This window comes from Siphateles boraxobius, unplaced genomic scaffold (assembly GCF_051911475.1).
Source record: "Siphateles boraxobius isolate OS27281-9 unplaced genomic scaffold, OSU_SipBor_1 73, whole genome shotgun sequence".
In the NCBI taxonomy this organism is placed as follows: Eukaryota; Metazoa; Chordata; class Actinopteri; order Cypriniformes; family Leuciscidae; genus Siphateles; species Siphateles boraxobius.
Genome location: NW_027509201.1, coordinates 405,001 through 429,046, shown reverse-complemented (window position 1 = coordinate 429,046; position 24,046 = coordinate 405,001). Strand labels below are relative to the sequence as shown.

General features: G+C 39.1%; 1 protein-coding gene across 1 annotated transcript in view; it reads left to right on the top strand.

The window, feature by feature from the left end:
• dntt (deoxynucleotidyltransferase, terminal) overlaps nucleotides 1-24,046 on the top strand; it is a 184,088-nt gene that overhangs the window by 89,608 nt on the left and 70,434 nt on the right. The window contains exon 9 of the mRNA XM_077217389.1: nucleotides 21,477-21,713. Within this exon, the coding sequence (XP_077073504.1) occupies nucleotides 21,477-21,713 (237 nt within the window). The remainder of the gene's footprint in view (nucleotides 1-21,476; nucleotides 21,714-24,046) is intronic.

Below are 24,046 nucleotides of genomic sequence, written 5' to 3'. Positions count from 1 at the left end.
TCTCCTTCTCTGCTCGTTTATATCTCTCCTTCTCTCCTCGTTTATATCTCTCCTTCTCTCCCTCGTTTTTATCTCTCCTTCTCTCCTCGTTTATATCTCTCCTTCTATCCTCGTTTATATATCTCCTTCTCTCCTCGGTTTATATCTCTCCTTCTCTCCTTGTTTATTTCTGTCCTTCTCTCCTCGCTTATATCGCTCCTTCTCTCCTCATTTATATCTCTCCTTTTCTCCTCGTTTATATCTCTCCTTCTCTCCTCGTTTATATCTCTCCTTCTCTCCTCGTTTATATCTCTCCTTCTCTCCTCGTTTATATGTCTCCTCTCCTCATTTATATCTCTCCTTCTCTCCCTCGTTAATATCTCTCCTTCTCTCTCCTCGTTTATATCTCTCCTTCTCTCCTCGTTTATATCTCTCCTTCTCTCCTTGTTTATATCTCTCCTTCTCTCCTCGTTTATTTCTCACCTTCTCTCCTCGTTTATATGTCTCCTTCTCTCCTCGTTTATATCTCTCCTTCTCTTCTCGGTTTATATCTCTCCTTCCCTGCTCGTTTATATCTGTCCTTCTCTGCTCGTTTATATCTCTCCTTCTCTCAATCGTTTATATCTCTCCTTCTCTCCTTGTTTATTTCTCTCCTTCTCTCCTTGTTTATATCTCTCCTTCTCTCCTTGTTTATATCTCTCCTTCTCTCTCCTCGTTTATATCTCTCCTTCTCTCTCCTCGTTTATATCTCTCCTTCTCTCCTCGGGTTATTTCTCTCCTTCTCTCCCTCATTTATATCTTTCCTTCTCTCCTCGTTTATATCTCTCCTTCTCTGCTCGTTTATATCTCTCCTTCTCTGCTCGTTTATATCTCTCCTTCTCTCCTCGTTTATATCTCTCCTTCTCTCCCTCGTTTTTATCTCTCCTTCTCTCCTCGTTTATATTTCTCCTTCTCTCCTCGGTTTATTTCTCTCCTTCTCTCCTCGTTTATATCTCTCCTTCTCTCCTTGTTTATATCTCTCCTTCTCTCTCCTCGTTTAAATCTCTCCTTCTCTCCTCATTTATATTTCTCATTCTCTCCTCGTTTATATCTCTCCTTCTCTCCTCGTTTATATCTCTCCTTCTCTCCTGGGTTTATATCTCTCCTTCTCTCCTCGGTTTATATCTCTCCTTCTCTCCTCGCTTATATCGCTCCTTCTCTCCTCGTTTATATCTCTCCTTCTATCCTCGTTTATATCTCTCCTTCTCTCCTCGGTTTATATCTCTCCTTCTCTCCTTGTTTATTTCTGTCCTTCTCTCCTCGTTTATATCTCTCCTTCTCTCCTCGTTTATATCTCTCCTCTCCTCGTTTATATCTCTCCTTCTCTCCTCGTTAATATGTCTCCTCTCCTCATTTATATCGCTCCTTCTCTCCCTCGTTAATATCTCCCCTTCTCTCTCCTCGTTTATATCTCTCCTTCTCTCCTCGTTTATATCTCTCCTTCTCTCCTTGTTTATATCTCTCCTCGTTTATTTCTCTCCTTCTCTCCTCGTTTATATGTCTCCTTCTCTCCTCGTTTATATCTCTCCTTCTCTTCTCGGTTTATATCTCTCCTTCCCTGCTCGTTTATATCTGTCCTTCTCTGCTCGTTTATATCTCTCCTTCTCTCAATCGTTTATATCTCTCCTCTCCTTGTTTATTTCTCTCCTTCTCTCCTTGTTTATATCTCTCCTTCTCTCCTTGTTTATATCTCTCCTTCTCTCTCCTCGTTTATATCTCTCCTTCTCTCCTCGGGTTATTTCTCTCCTTCTCTCCCTCATTTATATCTTTTCTTCTCTCCTCGTTTATATCTCTCCTTCTCTGCTCGTTTATATCTCTCCTTCTCTCCTCGTTTATATCTCTCCTTCTCTTCTCGGTTTATATCTCTCCTTCCCTGCTCGTTTATATCTGTCCTTCTCTGCTCGTTTATATCTCTCCTTCTCTCAATCGTTTATATCTCTCCTTCTCTCCTTGTTTATTTCTCTCCTTCTCTCCTTGTTTATATCTCTCCTTCTCTCCTTGTTTATATCTCTCCTTCTCTCTCCTCGTTTATATCTCTCCTTCTCTCTCCTCGTTTATATCTCTCCTTCTCTCCTCGGGTTATTTCTCTCCTTCTCTCCCTCATTTATATCTTTCCTTCTCTCCTCGTTTATATCTCTCCTTCTCTGCTCGTTTATATCTCTCCTTCTCTGCTCGTTTATATCTCTCCTTCTCTGCTCGTTTATATCTCTCCTTCTCTCCTCGTTTATATCTCTCCTTCTCTCCCTCGTTTTTATCTCTCCTTCTCTCCTCGTTTATATTTCTCCTTCTCTCCTCGGTTTATTTCTCTCCTTCTCTCCTCGTTTATATCTCTCCTTCTCTCCTTGTTTATATCTCTCCTTCTCTCTCCTCGTTTAAATCTCTCCTTCTCTCCTCATTTATATTTCTCATTCTCTCCTCGTTTATATCTCTCCTTCTCTCCTCGTTTATATCTCTCCTTCTCTCCTGGGTTTATATCTCTCCTTCTCTCCTCGGTTTATATCTCTCCTTCTCTCCTCGCTTATATCGCTCCTTCTCTCCTCGTTTATATCTCTCCTTCTATCCTCGTTTATATCTCTCCTTCTCTCCTCGGTTTATATCTCTCCTTCTCTCCTTGTTTATTTCTGTCCTTCTCTCCTCGTTTATATCTCTCCTTCTCTCCTCGTTTATATCTCTCCTTCTCTCCTCGTTTATATCTCTCCTTCTCTCCTCGTTTATATGTCTCCTCTCCTCATTTATATCGCTCCTTCTCTCCCTCGTTAATATCTCCCCTTCTCTCTCCTCGTTTATATCTCTCCTTCTCTCCTCGTTTATATCTCTCCTTCTCTCCTTGTTTATATCTCTCCTCGTTTATTTCTCTCCTTCTCTCCTCGTTTATATGTCTCCTTCTCTCCTCGTTTATATCTCTCCTTCTCTTCTCGGTTTATATCTCTCCTTCCCTGCTCGTTTATATCTGTCCTTCTCTGCTCGTTTATATCTCTCCTTCTCTCAATCGTTTATATCTCTCCTCTCCTTGTTTATTTCTCTCCTTCTCTCCTTGTTTATATCTCTCCTTCTCTCCTTGTTTATATCTCTCCTTCTCTCTCCTCGTTTATATCTCTCCTTCTCTCCTCGGGTTATTTCTCTCCTTCTCTCCCTCATTTATATCTTTTCTTCTCTCCTCGTTTATATCTCTCCTTCTCTGCTCGTTTATATCTCTCCTTCTCTGCTCGTTTATATCTCTCCTTCTCTCCTCGTTTATATCTCTCCTTCTCTCCCTCGTTTTTATCTCTCCTTCTCTCCTCGTTTATATCTCTCCTTCTCTCCTCGGTTTATTTCTCTCCTTCTCTCCTCGTTTATATCTCTCCTTCTCTCCTTGTTTATATCTCTCCTTCTCTCTCCTCGTTTAAATCTCTCCTTCTCTCCTCATTTATATCTCTCCTTCTCTCCTCGTTTATATCTCTCCTTCTCTCCTGGGTTTATATCTCTCCTTCTCTCCTCGGTTTATATCTCTCCTTCTCTCCTCGCTTATATCGCTCCTTCTCTCCTCGTTTATATCTCTCCTTCTATCCTCGTTTATATCTCTCCTTCTCTCCTTCTCTCCTTGTTTATTTCTCTCCTTCTCTCCTCGTTTATATCTCTCCTTCTCTCCTTGTTTATATCTTTCCTTCTCTCTCCTCGTTTATATCTCTCCTTCTCTCCTCGTTTATATCTATCCTTCTCTCCTTGTTCATATCTCTCCTTCTCTCCTCGTTTATATCTCTCCTTCTCTCCTTGTTCATATCTCTCCTTCTCTCTCCTCGTTTATATCTTTCCTTCTCTCCTCGTTTATATCTCTCCTTCTGTGCTCGTTTATATCTCTCCTTTTCTGCTCGTTTATATCCCTCCTTCTCTCCTCGTTTATATCTCTCCTCTCCTCATTTATATCGCTCCTTCTCTCCCTCGTTAATATCTCCCCTTCTCTCTCCTCGTTTATATCTCTCCTTCTCTCCTCGTTTATATCTCTCCTTCTCTCCTTGTTTATATCTCTCGTCGTTTATTTCTCTCCTTCTCTCCTCGTTTATATGTCTCCTTCTCTCCTCGTTTATATCTCTCCTTCTCTTCTCGGTTTATATCTCTCCTTCCCTGCTCGTTTATATCTGTCCTTCTCTGCTCGTTTATATCTCTCCTTCTCTCAATCGTTTATATCTCTCCTCTCCTTGTTTATTTCTCTCCTTCTCTCCTTGTTTATATCTCTCCTTCTCTCCTTGTTTATATCTCTCCTTCTCTCTCCTCGTTTATATCTCTCCTTCTCTCCTCGGGTTATTTCTCTCCTTCTCTCCCTCATTTATATCTTTTCTTCTCTCCTCGTTTATATCTCTCCTTCTCTGCTCGTTTATATCTCTCCTTCTCTGCTCGTTTATATCTCTCCTTCTCTCCTCGTTTATATCTCTCCTTCTCTCCCTCGTTTTTATCTCTCCTTCTCTCCTCGTTTATATCTCTCCTTCTCTCCTCGGTTTATTTCTCTCCTTCTCTCCTCGTTTATATCTCTCCTTCTCTCCTTGTTTATATCTCTCCTTCTCTCTCCTCGTTTAAATCTCTCCTTCTCTCCTCATTTATATCTCTCCTTCTCTCCTCGTTTATATCTCTCCTTCTCTCCTGGGTTTATATCTCTCCTTCTCTCCTCGGTTTATATCTCTCCTTCTCTCCTCGCTTATATCGCTCCTTCTCTCCTCGTTTATATCTCTCCTTCTATCCTCGTTTATATCTCTCCTTCTCTCCTTCTCTCCTTGTTTATTTCTCTCCTTCTCTCCTCGTTTATATCTCTCCTTCTCTCCTTGTTTATATCTTTCCTTCTCTCTCCTCGTTTATATCTCTCCTTCTCTCCTCGTTTATATCTATCCTTCTCTCCTTGTTCATATCTCTCCTTCTCTCCTCGTTTATATCTCTCCTTCTCTCCTTGTTCATATCTCTCCTTCTCTCTCCTCGTTTATATCTTTCCTTCTCTCCTCGTTTATATCTCTCCTTCTGTGCTCGTTTATATCTCTCCTTTTCTGCTCGTTTATATCCCTCCTTCTCTCCTCGTTTATATCTCTCCTTCTCTCCTTGTTTATATCTCTCCTTCTCTCCCTCGTTAATATCTCCCCTTCTCTCTCCTCGTTTATATCTCTCCTTCTCTCCTCATTTATATCTCTCCTTCTCTCCTCGTTTATTTCTCTCCTTCTCTCCTCGTTTATATGTCTCCTTCTCTCCTCGTTTATATCTCTCCTTCTCTTCTCGGTTTATATCTCTCCTTCCCTGCTCGTTTATATCTGTCCTTCTCTGCTCGTTTATATCTCTCCTTCTCTCAATCGTTTATATCTCTCCTCTCCTTGTTTATTTCTCTCCTTCTCTCCTTGTTTATATCTCTCCTTCTCTCTCCTCGTTTATATCTCTCCTTCTCTCCTCGGGTTATTTCTCTCCTTCTCTGCTCATTTATATCTCTCCTTCTCTGCTCGTTTATATCTCTCCTTCTCTCCTCGTTTATATCTCTCCTTCTCTCCCTCGTTTTTATCTCTCCTTCTCTCCTCGTTTATATCTCTCCTTCTCTCCTCGGTTTATTTCTCTCCTTCTCTCCTCGTTTATACCTCTCCTTCTCTCCTTGTTTATATCTCTCCTTCTCTCTCCTCGTTTAAATCTCTCCTTCTCTCCTCATTTATATCTCTCGTTCTCTCCTCGTTTATATCTCTCCTTCTCTCCTGGGTTTATATCTCTCCTTCTCTCCTCGGTTTATATCTCTCCTTCACTCCTCGCTTATATCGCTCCTTCTCTCCTCGTTTATATCTCTCCTTCTATCCTCGTTTATATCTCTCCTTCTCTCCTCGGTTTATATCTCTCCTTCTCTCCTTGTTTATTTCTCTCCTTCTCTCCTCGTTTATATCTCTCCTTCTCTCCTTGTTTATATCTTTCCTTCTCTCTCCTCGTTTATATCTCTCCTTTCTCCTCGTTTATATCTATCCTTCTCTCCTTGTTCATATCTCTCCTTCTCTCCTCGTTTATATCTCTCCTTCTCTCCTTGTTCATATCTCTCCTTCTCTCCTCGTTTATTTCTCTCCTTCTCTCCTCGTTTATATGTCTCCTTCTCTCCTCGTTTATATCTCTCCTTCTCTTCTCGGTTTATATCTCTCCTTCCCTGCTCGTTTATATCTGTCCTTCTCTGCTCGTTTATATCTCTCCTTCTCTCAATCGTTTATATCTCTCCTCTCCTTGTTTATTTCTCTCCTTCTCTCCTTGTTTATATCTCTCCTTCTCTCCTTGTTTATATCTCTCCTTCTCTCTCCTCGTTTATATCTCTCCTTCTCTCCTCGGGTTATTTCTCTCCTTCTCTCCCTCATTTATATCTTTCCTTCTCTCTCCTCGTTTATATCTCTCCTTCTCTCCTCGTTTATATCTATCCTTCTCTCCTTGTTCATATCTCTCCTTCTCTCCTCGTTTATATCTCTCCTTCTCTCCTTGTTCATATCTCTCCTTCTCTCTCCTCGTTTATATCTTTCCTTCTCTCCTCGTTTATATCTCTCCTTCTGTGCTCGTTTATATATCTCCTTTTCTGCTCGTTTATATCTCTCCTTCTCTCCTCGTTTATATCTCTCCTTCTCTCCTTGTTTATATCTCTCCTTCTCTCCTCGGTTTATTTCTCTCCTCTCCTCGTTTATATCTCTCCTTCTCTCTCCTCGTTTAAATCTCTCCTTCTCTCCTCATTTATATCTCTCCTTCTCTCCTAGTTTATATCTCTCCTTCTCTCCTCGTTTATATCTCTCCTTCTCTCTTCGGTTTATATCTCTCCTTCTCTCCTCTGTTTATATCTCTCCTTCTCTCCTCGCTTATATCTCTCCTTCTCTCCTCGTTTATATCTCTCCTTCTATCCTCGTTTATCTCTCTCCTTCTCTCCTCGGTTTATATCTCTCCTTCTCTCCTCGTTTATATCTCTCCTTCTCTCTCCTCTGTTTATATCTCTCCTTCTCTCTCCTCGGTTTATATCTCTCCTTCTCTCCTCGCCTTATATCTCTCCTTCTCTCCTCGTTTATATCTGTCCTTCTCTCCTCGCCTTATATCTCTCCTTCTCTCCTTGTTTATATCTCTCCTTCTTTCCTCGGTTTATATCTCTCCTTCTCTCCTTGTTTGTATCTCTCCTTCTCTCCTCGTTTATATCTGTCCTTCTCTCCTCGCCTTATATCTCTCCTTCTCTCCTTGTTTATATCTCTCCTTCTTTCCTCGGTTTGTATCTCTCCTTCTCTCCTCGTTTATATCTCTCCTTCTCTCCTCGGTTCATATCTCTCCTTCTCTCCTCATTTATATCTCTCCTTCTCTCCTCGGTTTATTTATCTCCTTCTCTCCTCGTTTATATCTCTCCTTCTCTCCTCGTTTATATCTCTCCTTCTCTCCTCGTTTATTTCTCTCCTTCTCTCCTTTGTTTATATCTCTCCTTCTCTCCTTGTTTATATCTCTCTTCTCTCCTCGTGTTTATATCTCTCCTTCTCTCCTCGGTTTATATCCCTCCTTCTCTCCTCAGTTTATATCTTTTCTACTCTGTTTATTTCTCTCCTTCTCTCCTCGGTTTATATCTCTCCTTCTCCCCTATTTATATCTCTCCTTCTCTCCTCGTTTATATCTCTCCTTCTCCTCGTTTATATCTCTCCTTCTCTCCTTGTTTATTTCTCTCCTTCTCTCCTCGTTTATACCTCTCCTTCTTTCCTCGTTTATATCTCTCCTTCTCTCCTCATTTATATCTCTCCTTCTTTCCTCGTTTATTTCTCTCCTTCTCTCCTTGTTTATATCTCTCCTTATCTACTCGGTTTATATCTCTCCTACTCTCCTCTGTTTATTTCTCTACTTCTCTCCTCGGTTTATATCTCTCCTTCTTTCCTTTTTTATATCTCTCCTTCTCTCCTCGTTTATATCTCTCCTTCTCTCCTCGTTTATATCTCTCCTTCTCTGCTTGTTTATACCTCTCCTTCTCTGCTCGTTTATATCTCTCCTTCTCCTCGTTTATATCTCTCCTTCTCTCCTTGTTTATTTCTCTCCTTCTCTCCTCGTTTATACCTCTCCTTCTTTCCTCGTTTATATCTCTCCTTCTTTCCTCGTTTATATCTCTCCTTCTCTCCTCATTTATATCTCTCCTTCTTTCCTCGTTTATTTCTCTCCTTCTTTCCACGTTTATATCAGTCCTTCTCTCCTCGTTTATATCTCTCCTTCTTTCCTCATTTATTTATCTCCCTCTCTCCTCGGTTTATATCTCTCCTTCTTTCCTCGTTTATAGCTCTCCTTCTTTCCGCGTTTATATCTCTCCTTCTCTCCTCGTTTCTACCTCTCCTTCTCTCCTCAGTTTATATCTCTCCTTCTCTACTCGGTTTATATCTCCCCTTCTCTCCTAGTTTATATCTCTCCTTCTCTCCTCAGTTTATATCTCTCCTTCTCTACTCGGTTTATATCTCTCCTTCTCTCCTTTTTTATTTCTCTCCTTCTCTCCTAGGTTTATATCTCTCCTTCTCTCTCCTCTTTTATATCTCTCCTTCTCTCCTTGTTTACATCTCTCCTTTCCTCGTTTATTTCTCTCCTTCTCTCCTCGGTTTATATCTCTCCTTCTCTCTCCTCTTTTATATCTCTCCTTCTCTCCTTGTTTATATCTCTCCTTCTCTACTCGGGTTTATATCTCTCCTTCTCTCCTTGTTTATTTCTCTCCTCCTCTCCTAGTTTACATCTCTCCTTCTTTCCTCGTTCATTTCTCTCCTTCTCTCCTCGGTTTATATCTCTCCTTCTTTCCTCGTTTATTTCTCTCCCTCTCTCCTCGGTTTATAAATCTCCTTCTTTCCTCGTTTATATCTCTCCTTCCCTCCTCGTTTATATCTCTCCTTCTTTCCTCGTTTATTTCTCTCCTTCTCTCCTCGTTTATATCTCTCCTTCTTTCCTCGCTTATATCTCTCTTTCTTTCCTCGTTTATATCTCTCCTTCTCTCCTCGTTTATATCTCTCCTTCTCTCCTCAGTTTATTTCTCTCCTTCTCTCCCTCGTTTATTTCTCTCCTTCTCTCCTCGTTTATATCTCTCCTTTCCTCGTTTATATCTCTCCTTCTCTCTCTCCTTCTCTACTCGGTTTATATCTCTCCTCTCCTCGGTTTATATCTCTCCTTCTCTCCTCGGCTTATATCTCTCCTTCTCTCCTCGGTTTATATCTCTCCTTCTCTCCTCGGTTTATATCTCTCCTTCTCTCCTCGGTTTATATCTCTCCTTCTCTCCTCGGCTTATATCTCTCCTTCTCTCCTCGGTTTATATCTCTCCTTCTCTCCTCGGTTTATATCTCTCCTTCTCTCCTCGGTTTATTTCTCTCCTTCTCACCTCGGTTTATTTCTCTCCTTCTCACCTCGGTTTATTTCTCTCCTTCTCTCCTCGGTTTATATCTCTCCTTCTCTCCTCGGTTTATATCTCTCCTCGGTTTATATCTCTCCTTCTCTCCTCGGTTTATATCTCTCCTCGGTTTATATCTCTCCTTCTCTCCTCGGTTTATATCTCTCTTTCTCTACTTGGTTTATATCTCTCCTTCTCTCCTCGGTTTATTTCTCTCCCTCTCTCCTAGGTTTATATCTCTCCTTCTCTCCTCGTTTATATCTGTCCTTCTCTCCTCGCCTTATATCTCTCCTTCTCTCCTTGTTTATATCTCTCCTTCTCTCCTCGGTTCATATCTCTCCTTCTCTCCTTCTCTCCTCATTTATATCTCTCCTTCTCTCCTCGGTTTATTTATCTCCTTCTCTCCTCGTTTATATCTCTCCTTCTCTCCTCGTTTATTTCTCTCCTTCTCTCCTTTGTTTATATCTCTCCTTCTCTCCTTGTTTATATCTCTCCTTCTCTCCCCGTGTTTATATCTCTCCTTCTCTCCTCGGTTTATATCTCTCCTTCTCTCCTCAGTTTATATCTCTTCTACTCTGTTTATTTCTCTCCTTCTCTCCTCGGTTTATATCTCTCCTTCTCTCCTTGTTTATATCTCTCCTTCTCTCCTCGTTTATATCTCTCCTTCTCTCCTTCTCTGCTCGTTTATTTCTCTCCTTCTCCTCGTTTATATCTCTCCTTCTCTCCTTGTTTATTTCTCTCCTCGTTTATACCTCTCCTTCTTTCCTCGTTTATATCTCTCCTTCTCTCCTCATTTATATCTCTCCTTCTTTCCTCGTTTATTTCTCTCCTTCTCTCCTTGTTTATATCTCTCCTTATCTACTCGGTTTATATCTCTCCTACTCTCCTCTGTTTATTTCTCTCCTTCTCTCCTCGGTTTATATCTCTCCTTCTCTCCTTTTTTATATCTCTCCTTCTCTCCTCGTTTATATCTCTCCTTCTCTCCTCGTTTATATCTCTCCTTCTCTGCTTGTTTATACCTCTCCTTCTCTGCTCGTTTATATCTCTCCTTCTCCTCGTTTATATCTCTCCTTCTCTCCTTGTTTATTTCTCTCCTTCTCTCCTCGTTTATACCTCTCCTTCTTTCCTCGTTTATATCTCTCCTTCTCTCCTCATTTATATCTCTCCTTCTTTCCTCGTTTATTTCTCTCCTTCTTTCCACGTTTATATCAGTCCTTCTCTCCTCGTTTATATCTCTCCTTCTTTCCTCATTTATTTATCTCCCTCTCTCCTCGGTTTATATCTCTCCTTCTTTCCTCGTTTATAGCTCTCCTTCTTTCCGCGTTTATATCTCTCCTTCTCTCCTCGTTTATACCTCTCCTTCTCTCCTCAGTTTATATCTCTCCTTCTCTACTCGGTTTATATCTCCCCTTCTCTCCTTGTTTATATCTCTCCTTCTCTCCTCAGTTTATATTTCTCCTTCTCTACTCGGTTTATATCTCTCCTTCTCTCCTTTTTTATTTCTCTCCTTCTCTCCTAGGTTTATATCTCTCCTTCTCTCTCCTCTTTTATATCTCTCCTTCTCTCCTTGTTTACATCTCTCCTTTCCTCGTTTATTTCTCTCCTTCTCTCCTCGGTTTATATCTCTCCTTCTCTCCTCGGTTTATATCTCTCCTTCTCTCCTCGGCTTATATCTCTCCTTCTCTCCTCGGTTTATATCTCTCCTTCTCTCCTCGGTTTATATCTCTCCTTCTCTCCTTGGTTTATATCTCTCCTTCTCTCCTCGGTTTATATCTCTCCTTCTCTCCTCGGCTTATATCTCTCCTTCTCTCCTCGGTTTATATCTCTCCTTCTCTCCTCGGTTTATATCTCTCCTTCTCTCCTCGGTTTATTTCTCTCCTTCTCACCTCGGTTTATTTCTCTCCTTCTCACCTCGGTTTATTTCTCTCCTTCTCTCCTCGGTTTATATCTCTCCTTCTCTCCTCGGTTTATATCTCTCCTCGGTTTATATCTCTCCTTCTCTCCTCGTTTATATCTCTCCTTCTCTCCTCGTTAATATGTCTCCTCTCCTCATTTATATCGCTCCTTCTCTCCCTCGTTAATATCTCCCCTTCTCTCTCCTCGTTTATATCTCTCCTTCTCTCCTCGTTTATATCTCTCCTTCTCTCCTTGTTTATATCTCTCCTCGTTTATTTCTCTCCTTCTCTCCTCGTTTATATGTCTCCTTCTCTCCTCGTTTATATCTCTCCTTCTCTTCTCGGTTTATATCTCTCCTTCCCTGCTCGTTTATATCTGTCCTTCTCTGCTCGTTTATATCTCTCCTTCTCTCAATCGTTTATATCTCTCCTCTCCTTGTTTATTTCTCTCCTTCTCTCCTTGTTTATATCTCTCCTTCTCTCCTTGTTTATATCTCTCCTTCTCTCTCCTCGTTTATATCTCTCCTTCTCTCCTCGGGTTATTTCTCTCCTTCTCTCCCTCATTTATATCTTTTCTTCTCTCCTCGTTTATATCTCTCCTTCTCTGCTCGTTTATATCTCTCCTTCTCTGCTCGTTTATATCTCTCCTTCTCTCCTCGTTTATATCTCTCCTTCTCTCCCTCGTTTTTATCTCTCCTTCTCTCCTCGTTTATATCTCTCCTTCTCTCCTCGGTTTATTTCTCTCCTTCTCTCCTCGTTTATATCTCTCCTTCTCTCCTTGTTTATATCTCTCCTTCTCTCTCCTCGTTTAAATCTCTCCTTCTCTCCTCATTTATATCTCTCCTTCTCTCCTCGTTTATATCTCTCCTTCTCTCCTGGGTTTATATCTCTCCTTCTCTCCTCGGTTTATATCTCTCCTTCTCTCCTCGCTTATATCGCTCCTTCTCTCCTCGTTTATATCTCTCCTTCTATCCTCGTTTATATCTCTCCTTCTCTCCTTCTCTCCTTGTTTATTTCTCTCCTTCTCTCCTCGTTTATATCTCTCCTTCTCTCCTTGTTTATATCTTTCCTTCTCTCTCCTCGTTTATATCTCTCCTTCTCTCCTCGTTTATATCTATCCTTCTCTCCTTGTTCATATCTCTCCTTCTCTCCTCGTTTATATCTCTCCTTCTCTCCTTGTTCATATCTCTCCTTCTCTCTCCTCGTTTATATCTTTCCTTCTCTCCTCGTTTATATCTCTCCTTCTGTGCTCGTTTATATCTCTCCTTTTCTGCTCGTTTATATCCCTCCTTCTCTCCTCGTTTATATCTCTCCTTCTCTCCTCGTTTATATCTCTCCTTCTCTCCCTCGTTAATATCTGGCCCTTCTCTCTCCTCGTTTATATCTCTCCTTCTCTCCTCATTTATATCTCTCCTTCTCTCCTCGTTTATTTCTCTCCTTCTCTCCTCGTTTATATGTCTCCTTCTCTCCTCGTTTATATCTCTCCTTCTCTTCTCGGTTTATATCTCTCCTTCCCTGCTCGTTTATATCTGTCCTTCTCTGCTCGTTTATATCTCTCCTTCTCTCAATCGTTTATATCTCTCCTCTCCTTGTTTATTTCTCTCCTTCTCTCCTTGTTTATATCTCTCCTTCTCTCCTTGTTTATATCTCTCCTTCTCTCTCCTCGTTTATATCTCTCCTTCTCTCCTCGGGTTATTTCTCTCCTTCTCTGCTCATTTATATCTCTCCTTCTCTGCTCGTTTATATCTCTCCTTCTCTCCTCGTTTATATCTCTCCTTCTCTCCCTCGTTTTTATCTCTCCTTCTCTCCTCGTTTATATCTCTCCTTCTCTCCTCGGTTTATTTCTCTCCTTCTCTCCTCGTTTATACCTCTCCTTCTCTCCTTGTTTATATCTCTCCTTCTCTCTCCTCGTTTAAATCTCTCCTTCTCTCCTCATTTATATCTCTCGTTCTCTCCTCGTTTATATCTCTCCTTCTCTCCTGGGTTTATATCTCTCCTTCTCTCCTCGGTTTATATCTCTCCTTCTCTCCTCGCTTATATCGCTCCTTCTCTCCTCGTTTATATCTCTCCTTCTATCCTCGTTTATATCTCTCCTTCTCTCCTCGGTTTATATCTCTCCTTCTCTCCTTGTTTATTTCTCTCCTTCTCTCCTCGTTTATATCTCTCCTTCTCTCCTTGTTTATATCTTTCCTTCTCTCTCCTCGTTTATATCTCTCCTTTCTCCTCGTTTATATCTATCCTTCCCTCCTTGTTCATATCTCTCCTTCTCTCCTCGTTTATATCTCTCCTTCTCTCCTTGTTCATATCTCTCCTTCTCTCCTCGTTTATTTCTCTCCTTCTCTCCTCGTTTATATGTCTCCTTCTCTCCTCGTTTATATCTCTCCTTCTCTTCTCGGTTTATATCTCTCCTTCCCTGCTCGTTTATATCTGTCCTTCTCTGCTCGTTTATATCTCTCCTTCTCTCAATCGTTTATATCTCTCCTCTCCTTGTTTATTTCTCTCCTTCTCTCCTTGTTTATATCTCTCCTTCTCTCCTTGTTTATATCTCTCCTTCTCTCTCCTCGTTTATATCTCTCCTTCTCTCCTCGGGTTATTTCTCTCCTTCTCTCCCTCATTTATATCTTTCCTTCTCTCTCCTCGTTTATATCTCTCCTTCTCTCCTCGTTTATATCTATCCTTCTCTCCTTGTTCATATCTCTCCTTCTCTCCTCGTTTATATCTCTCCTTCTCTCCTTGTTCATATCTCTCCTTCTCTCTCCTCGTTTATATCTTTCCTTCTCTCCTCGTTTATATCTCTCCTTCTGTGCTCGTTTATATCTCTCCTTTTCTGCTCGTTTATATCTCTCCTTCTCTCCTCGTTTATATCTCTCCTTCTCTCCTTGTTTATATCTCTCCTTCTCTCCTCGGTTTATTTCTCTCCTCTCCTCGTTTATATCTCTCCTTCTCTCTCCTCGTTTAAATCTCTCCTTCTCTCCTCATTTATATCTCTCCTTCTCTCCTAGTTTATATCTCTCCTTCTCTCCTCGTTTATATCTCTCCTTCTCTCTTCGGTTTATATCTCTCCTTCTCTCCTCTGTTTATATCTCTCCTTCTCTCCTCGCTTATATCTCTCCTTCTCTCCTCGTTTATATCTCTCCTTCTATCCTCGTTTATCTCTCTCCTTCTCTCCTCGGTTTATATCTCTCCTTCTCTCCTCGTTTATATCTCTCCTTCTCTCTCCTCTGTTTATATCTCTCCTTCTCTCTCCTCGGTTTATATCTCTCCTTCTCTCCTCGCCTTATATCTCTCCTTCTCTCCTCGTTTATATCTGTCCTTCTCTCCTCGCCTTATATCTCTCCTTCTCTCCTTGTTTATATCTCTCCTTCTTTCCTCGGTTTATATCTCTCCTTCTCTCCTTGTTTGTATCTCTCCTTCTCTCCTCGGTTAATATCTCTCCTTCTCTCCTCGCCTTATATCTCTCCTTCTCTCCTCGTTTATATCTGTCCTTCTCTCCTCGCCTTATATCTCTCCTTCTCTCCTTGTTTATATCTCTCCTTCTTTCCTCGGTTTGTATCTCTCCTTCTCTCCTCGTTTATATCTCTCCTTCTCTCCTCGGTTCATATCTCTCCTTCTCTCCTCATTTATATCTCTCCTTCTCTCCTCGGTTTATTTATCTCCTTCTCTCCTCGTTTATATCTCTCCTTCTCTCCTCGTTTATATCTCTCCTTCTCTCCTCGTTTATTTCTCTCCTTCTCTCCTTTGTTTATATCTCTCCTTCTCTCCTTGTTTATATCTCTCTTCTCTCCTCGTGTTTATATCTCTCCTTCTCTCCTCGGTTTATATCCCTCCTTCTCTCCTCAGTTTATATCTTTTCTACTCTGTTTATTTCTCTCCTTCTCTCCTCGGTTTATATCTCTCCTTCTCCCCTATTTATATCTCTCCTTCTCTCCTCGTTTATATCTCTCCTTCTCCTCGTTTATATCTCTCCTTCTCTCCTTGTTTATTTCTCTCCTTCTCTCCTCGGTTTATATCTCTCCTTCTCCCCTATTTATACCTCTCCTTCTCTGCTCGTTTATATCTCTCCTTCTCCTCGTTTATATCTCTCCTTCTCTCCTTGTTTATTTCTCTCCTTCTCTCCTCGTTTATACCTCTCCTTCTTTCCTCGTTTATATCTCTCCTTCTCTCCTCATTTATATCTCTCCTTCTTTCCTCGTTTATTTCTCTCCTTCTTTCCACGTTTATATCAGTCCTTCTCTCCTCGTTTATATCTCTCCTTCTTTCCTCATTTATTTATCTCCCTCTCTCCTCGGTTTATATCTCTCCTTCTTTCCTCGTTTATAGCTCTCCTTCTTTCCGCGTTTATATCTCTCCTTCTCTCCTCGTTTATACCTCTCCTTCTCTCCTCAGTTTATATCTCTCCTTCTCTACTCGGTTTATATCTCCCCTTCTCTCCTTGTTTATATCTCTCCTTCTCTCCTCAGTTTATATCTCTCCTTCTCTACTCGGTTTATATCTCTCCTTCTCTCCTTTTTTATTTCTCTCCTTCTCTCCTAGGTTTATATCTCTCCTTCTCTCTCCTCTTTTATATCTCTCCTTCTCTCCTTGTTTACATCTCTCCTTTCCTCGTTTATTTCTCTCCTTCTCTCCTCGGTTTATATCTCTCCTTCTCTCCTCGGTTTATATCTCTCCTTCTCTCCTCGGCTTATATCTCTCCTTCTCTCCTCGGTTTATATCTCTCCTTCTCTCCTCGGTTTATATCTCTCCTTCTCTCCTCGGTTTATATCTCTCCTTCTCTCCTCGGTTTATATCTCTCCTTCTCTCCTCGGCTTATATCTCTCCTTCTCTCCTCGGTTTATATCTCTCCTTCTCTCCTCGGTTTATATCTCTCCTTCTCTCCTCGGTTTATTTCTCTCCTTCTCACCTCGGTTTATTTCTCTCCTTCTCACCTCGGTTTATTTCTCTCCTTCTCTCCTCGGTTTATATCTCTCCTTCTCTCCTCGGTTTATATCTCTCCTCGGTTTATATCTCTCCTTCTCTCCTCGGTTTATATCTCTCCTTCTCTCCTCGGTTTATATCTCTCCTTCTCTCCTTGGTTTATATCTCTCCTTCTCTCCTCGGTTTATTTCTCTCCTTCTCTCCTAGGTTTATATCTCTCCTTCTCTCCTCGTTTATATCTGTCCTTCTCTCCTCGCCTTATATCTCTCCTTCTCTCCTTGTTTATATCTCTCCTTCTTTCCTCGGTTTATATCTCTCCTTCTCTCCTTGTTTGTATCTCTCCTTCTCTCCTCGTTTATATCTCTCCTTCTCTCCTCGGTTCATATCTCTCCTTCTCTCCTTCTCTCCTCATTTATATCTCTCCTTCTCTCCTCGGTTATTTATCTCCTTCTCTCCTCGTTTATATCTCTCCTTCTCCCCTCGTTTATTTCTCTCCTTCTCTCCTTTGTTTATATCTCTCCTTCTCTCCTTGTTTATATCTCTCCTTCTCTCCTCGTGTTTATATCTCTCCTTCTCTCCTCGGTTTATATCTCTCCTTCTCTCCTCAGTTTATATCTCTTCTACTCTGTTTATTTCTCTCCTTCTCTCCTCGGTTTATATCTCTCCTTCTCTCCTTGTTTATATCTCTCCTTCTCTCCTCGTTTATATCTCTCCTTCTCTCCTTCTCTGCTCATTTATTTCTCTCCTTCTCCTCGTTTATATCTCTCCTTCTCTCCTTGTTTATTTCTCTCCTCGTTTATACCTCTCCTTCTTTCCTCGTTTATATCTCTCCTTCTCTCCTCATTTATATCTCTCCTTCTTTCCTCGTTTATTTCTCTCCTTCTCTCCTTGTTTATATCTCTCCTTATCTACTCGGTTTATATCTTTCCTACTCTCCTCTGTTTATTTCTCTACTTCTCTCCTCGGTTTATATCTCTCCTTCTCTCCTTTTTTATATCTCTCCTTCTCTCCTCGTTTATATCTCTCCTTCTCTCCTCGTTTATATCTCTCCTTCTCTGCTTGTTTATACATCTCCTTCTCTGCTCGTTTATATCTCTCCTTCTCTGCTCGTTTATATCTCTCCTTTTCCTCGTTTATTTCTGTCCTTCTCTCCTCGTTTATACCTCTCCTTCTTTCCTCGTTACTATCTCTCCTTCTCTCCTCATTTATATCTCTCCTTCTTTCCTCGTTTATTTCTCTCCTTCTTTCCACGTTTATATCAGTCCTTCTCTCCTCGTTTATATCTCTCCTTCTTTCCTCATTTATTTATCTCCCTCTCTCCTCGGTTTATATCTCTCCTTCTTTCCTTGTTTATAGCTCTCCTTCTTTCCGCGTTTATATCTCTCCTTCTCTACTCGTTTATACCTCTCCTTCTCTCCTCAGTTTATATCTCTCCTTCTCTACTCGGTTTATATCTCTCCTTCTCTCCTCAGTTTATATCTCTCCTTCTCTACTCGGTTTATTTCTCTCCTTCTCTCCTTGTTTATTTCTCTCCTTCTCTCCTTGTTTACATCTCTCCTTTCCTCGTTTATTTCTCTCCTTCTCTCCTCGGTTTATATCTCTCCTTCTCTCTCCTCTTTTATATCTCTCTTTCTTTCCTCGTTTATATCTCTCCTTCTCTCCTCGTTTATATCTCTCCTTCTCTCCTCAGTTTATATCTCTCCTTCTCTCCTCAGTTTATATCTCTCCTTCTCTCCCTCGTTTATTTCTCTCCTTCTCTCCTCGTTTATATCTCTCCTTTCCTCGTTTATATCTCTCCTTCTCTACTCGGTTTATATCTCTCCTTCTCTCCTCGGCTTATATCTCTCCTTCTCTCCTCGGTTTATATCTCTCCTTCTCTCCTCGGTTTATATCTCTCCTTCTCTCCTCGGTTTATATCTCTCCTTCTCTCCTCGGATTATATCTCTCCTTCTCTCCTCGGTTTATATCTCTCCTTCTCCCCTCGGTTTATATCTCTCCTTCTCTCCTCGGTTTATTTCTCTCCTTCTCACCTCGGTTTATTTCTCTCCTTCTCACCTCGGTTTATTTTTCTCCTTCTCTCCTCGGTTTATATCTCTCCTTCTCTCCTCGGTTTATATCTCTCCTTCTTTCCTCGGTTTATATCTCTCCTCGGTTTATATCCCTCCTCGGTTTATATCTCTCCTTCTCTCCTCGGTTTATATCTCTCCTCGGTTTATATCTCTCCTTCTTTCCTCGGTTTATATCTCTCCTCGGTTTATATCCCTCCTCGGTTTATATCTCTCCTTCTCTCCTCGGTTTATATCTCTCCTTCTCTCCTAGGGTTATATCTCTCCTTCTCTCCTCGGTTTATATCTCCCCTTCTCTCCTAGGTTTATATCTCTCCTTCTCTCCTCGGTTTATATCTCTCCTTCTCTCCTAGGTTTATTTCTCTCCTTCTCTCCTCAGTTTATTTCTCTCCTTCTCTCCTAGGTTTATATCTCTCCTTCTCTCCTCGGTTTATTTCTCTCCTTCTCTCCTAGTTTTATATCTGTCCTTCTCTCCTCGGTTTATATCTCTCCTTCTCTCCTCGGTTTATATCTCTCCTTCTCTCCTTGGTTTATATCTCTCCTTCTCTCCTCGGTTTATTTATCTCCTTCTCTCCTCGGTTTATATCTCTCCTTCTCTCCTTGGTTTATATCTCTCCTTCTCTCCTCGGTTGATTTATCTCCTTCTCTCCTTGGTTTATTTCTATCGTTGCTCTTATACAAACTCTCTTCATTTGCTTATTAGCATTATTTTCTCTTTATTTCAGTCTGTCTTATTTTCTTACTTTCCCCTAAGGAAATATAATTTGCCTTATTTTAGTATCATCTATATAGTATTGTAATACTTATTAATAGGTTGAATTGACTTTTATTTTAGTATTTTCTGTTTTAGCTTTAGTAATTTCAGTATTTCAACTTTTTTAGTCAGTTGCAGAGACAAGTTTAAGTTTTACATCTAATTAATTAATTAACTTAATTTATTTCATAAATATAATAATTTCATATTAATACATTTAATTAAAAAATAGTAGGGAGGGCTTTAATGTCCCAATAAGGCATCCATTTAATAATTGTAATAAATATAAATAAATTAAATTTACTGTATAATAATTTATAATCCATAAATGTAATAATTTAATATCAATAAATGTAATTAAAAAAATAGTAGGAAGGGCTTTAATGTCCCAATAAGGCATCAATTTAATATTTTTCATAAATATAAATAAATGTAATTTATAATTTATAATTATAATAATTTAATATTAATACATTTAATAAAAAAAACAGTATCTCAATGATACAAAAGTAACACTGCTTCAACCTTGTCCCTCCATCCATACATTCCTTTTCCTTCTTTTTATCTTTCTAAACCTCCTCTACTCTTTATTTATTGACTGTATGGAAGAATAGTCCTAAATTGATTTCATTTCTCGAAAAGTGGAGGCATTTAGCGGAGACGGAGAAAGGCTCCCGCTGATACGAGATGCAGCCTTATAATTGAACAGGAACCGTATTTCAGGTTCTCTATTCTTCAGTGGATTGGGAAACGGTTCAGGTTTGAGTCTTTGCTTCAGTGAGTCGCTCAATGGGTCGACTATTAGCAGACTTCACAATGACTTATCCAATCAGACATCTTTGTTCAGTTTATTTAGCTGCGCTCTTGAGGAGCTTGTCTTGCATGGTTTGCAAATAGACTTCTTTCTGTCCGACACTCAATCATTTGTTGAATCAAGCAAACTCTTACTTAAGGTGCAAATTGATGGCTTCAGGTTTGTGCCACAAACTAAAAAAATAACACGGAGTAAGAGCGAAAAGCAAAGATGAATTGAAAAATATTTATGTGGTGGTGTGTGGAAAGTTAATGCAGGAAGAGTGTGACAACTGTTTACATTTCATTTGTGGATGTTTATCACAAGCTCCTGACTAACTGAGAAGACTTTATTTCAATGTGAATAATGTGGAATAAACTGCTTTAGAACCGTTTAAAAGATTGAGTTTGTTAAGATTTTTTTATAAAACTAATGTTGGCAATGTGTTAATTGGCAAGACAAAACACGTCCAAATTACAAACTTTCAATTTATGGAAATTGCTAACATGATTTACAACATTGATAACATGAACTAGCATGTTCCTAGGATGTTTTAAAACACTGCTAGCATTATTTAACATGTTTATAACATTTTTAGCACATCGCTAACATGAATTAACATTTTGTTAGCATGATTTATTTTGTTAGCATTTTTTAACATGTTGTTAACATGAATTACAAGCATTTTGATCGCTTGAATTATCATTTTGAAAGCTTGTTTGAACACATTGGTAGCATGAATTAGCATGTTTCTAGCATGTTTTATCATTTTTGTTATCATTATGATTTTGCATGTTGCTAACATATTTTAGCATGTTGCTAGCATTATTTAGCATGTTGATAACAATTTAGCACAAAAGGGAAATGAAGCCAAATGAAGATATTTTTATGAAATCTGAAAGTTTGTATTATTCATATGAATTTGAGTGGTTTAATCCAAGACTTCTGAAGAGACATGATCACTTTATGTAATGCACAGATGTCATTTAGGCTTTTATTCACATATAAGCACATATTCACATATAAACATGCTATTTTGATTGCATGTTTGTGGTTAAATTTAGCAGTTAATCCGCGACCTGATCCGTTCCACCCCTAGCTAACATGTTAAACCGTTATCAACATGTCAAATAATGTTAGCAACATGTTACACATGTTAACAGCATGTTAAATCATGCTAGAAACATAATTCATGCAAGTAACAAAATGCTAAAACATGCTAGCAGCACGCTAATTCACGTTAGCAATGTGTTAAAACATGCTTGCCACATGCTAATTCATGCTGGCAATGTGCTAAAAAAATTCTAGCAACATATTAATTCATGCTAACAATGTGCTAAAACTTGCTAGCAGCATGATAATTCACGTTAGCAGCACATTAGATCATCAGCAACATGCAAATTCATGTTAGCAACCTGTTAAAACATGTTATCAAAACATGCTAATTCATGCTAGCAATATGCTAAACATGCTAGCACCATGATAATTCACGTTAGCAACATGCTAAATCATGTTAGCAACCTGTTACACAACATGCTGTCAAAACATGCTAATTCATGCTAGTAATGTGCTTTTTCAAGTCTTTAACAGTTACAATTACAATAAAATGTATTACATTCCAAAAATAACCAGTGACTAACAACCACATATGCTCGTTTTCTAAAAACAAAACAAATGAGTATAAAATAAACATGTTTTTCAGAACATCCTGCTGTACTCAGACTTCCAGGACTCGACCTTTGACCTGAGCCAGCTGCCGAACCACCGCTTTGAGGCCATGGATCATTTCAGCAAGTGTTTCCTGATAGTGAAGCTGAAGAGAGAGCAGGAGAGCCGTGAGCGAGAGGCGGGTCGGGACTGGAAAGCGGTGCGTGTGGATCTGGTGGCTCCTCCTCTCGAGCGCTATGCTTACGCCCTGCTGGGATGGACCGGCTCCACGGTATGAGCACCACTACATATGAGAGCTCTGATTGGACTAAATGAACCTCAGTGGCTCTAGTGCATCAAGCGAGGATGCTTGAGCTTTCGTTTACCAAATTTGAGTGCTCTATGTGCCTATATGTGAATAAAAGACTAAATGAAATCTGTTCATTACGTAAAGTGATCGTGTCTCTTCAGAAGTGTTGGATTAAACCACTCAAATTCATATGAATTATACAAACTTGCAATAGGGGGACAGGAAGTATCTCAGATTTCATTAAAATATCTTTATTTGTCTTCATTTTTGGGTGAACAATCCCTTTTGTGTTAAAATGTTATCAACATGCTAAATAATGTTAGCAATATGTTAAAACATGTTAGCAACATGCAAAACAATGATGATAACAAAAATGATAAAACATGCTAATTCATGTTAGCAATGTGTTCAAACATGCTATCAAAATGGTAATTCATGTTATCAAAATGCTTGTAATTCATGTTAACAACATGTTAAAAAATGCTAACTGCGTTAAATCATGCTAACAAAATGTTAATTCATGTTAGCAATATGCTAAAAATGTTAGAAACATGTTAAATAATGCTAGCAGTGTGTTAAAAAATCTTAAGAACATGCTAGTTCATGTTATCAACGCGGTAAATCATGTTAGCAACGTGTTAAATCATGCTAGAAACATGCTAATTCATGTTAGTAAAGTGCAATAACACACTAGCAAAATGTTAAATTATGTTAACAACATGTTAATTCATGTTAACAATGTGCTAAACATGCTTACATTGTGCTAATACATGTTATCAACATGCTAATTATTACTAACAACTTGTTACAGAATGCAAGCAAAACTTGCTAATTCATGCTAGCAATGTGTTATAACATGCTAATTCATGCTAGCAAAATGCTAAAACTTTTTCCTTTTTTAATCTTTTTTCTTATTTTAATTGCACTAGAGGTAATAAGAAACACGAGGAAACAAAGTTCATTACAAGTAGCTTTTATATTTTAATATATTCACACAAATGCAAAACAACATCATAAAAAAATAATGCATTCATTTAACAACATAAGATTTAACATATTTGTATATTTTACGTAAATGAAAGATTTCTGCACTCAAAAAAACGTGGCATAATTTATTATTAACAATTTGAATCTATTTGGATTTTATTAAAATCCACCTATTTTCAAAAAGCATTTATTCAAATTTCTTAGTATCAGAATAAATCTGTTTATTGTGAAAAATGTTGTTAAAATATGGAATGCTGTGGAGCAAGCAATATTCAATTAGTTATGAGATTGAAACCAACCGGATTTATTGATGTTACATATACTATACCTGGTTATTGTGTATTTAAAACACATTAATTTTATTAATGTTATTACAGAAATCTGACCTGTGTCATTTATGCACGCATTACATAAATCGTATTCGTTTTTTAGGTAACACTTTACATTAAGGTTCATTAGTTAACAGTAGTTAACATGAACTAATAATGAACAATACTTCTACAGCATTTATTAACATTTACTAATACGTTATTTATTAACATTAGTTAATGCACTGTGAACAAACAATGAACAGCTGTATTTTTATTAACTAACATTAAAAAAAGAGTAATATATACTGTAACAAATGTTTTGTTAATTTTTAGTTTATGTAGGCCTAAGTTAATACATTAACTAATAATTTTTTTAAATGCATGAAACGTTTATATGCAATTCAATACATAAATCTTACATTTAAGCCAAATATACTTATAGTATCTATTGTGCTTCTGTCCCGAAGCGTCCCACCAGCTCAGAGGAAAGACTTTAGGGGCTCCAGAGACAGATGCAGTTTGACTCGAGCTGTTTATAGACGAACCCTGACCTTGAGCTTCAGGTCCATGTGGACACGCGACCCATCAGCTGTAATTACAGTCTCCCACTCGCCGCTCCTGGGGTTAGCTATCCCATGATGCATCAGCACCCACTGCGTGTGGGAGAACGAGAGGACGTTAGTCTCGGAGGCTTATCATTATCACAACCCAGGGTTTCAAATCAACTTTCTCTCTCACCGGGTAATCTGGCTACTAAATTTTTAAGTTACCGGCCATTCAGAACTTCTACTAGCCAAAATCATATTAACCAGGTTAACTACGTCACAGCTTGTTAAAACCAAAATTTTATAATATATACAGTATATATGTATATATTTAAATATTTTTATATTTATGTGTGTGTATGTGTCCAAAATCCCAAAATTAAATACAAAATTTTATAATATATACAGTGTATATATATTTATATGTGTGTGTGTGTGTGTGTATGTGTCCAAAATCCAAAAATTAAATCCA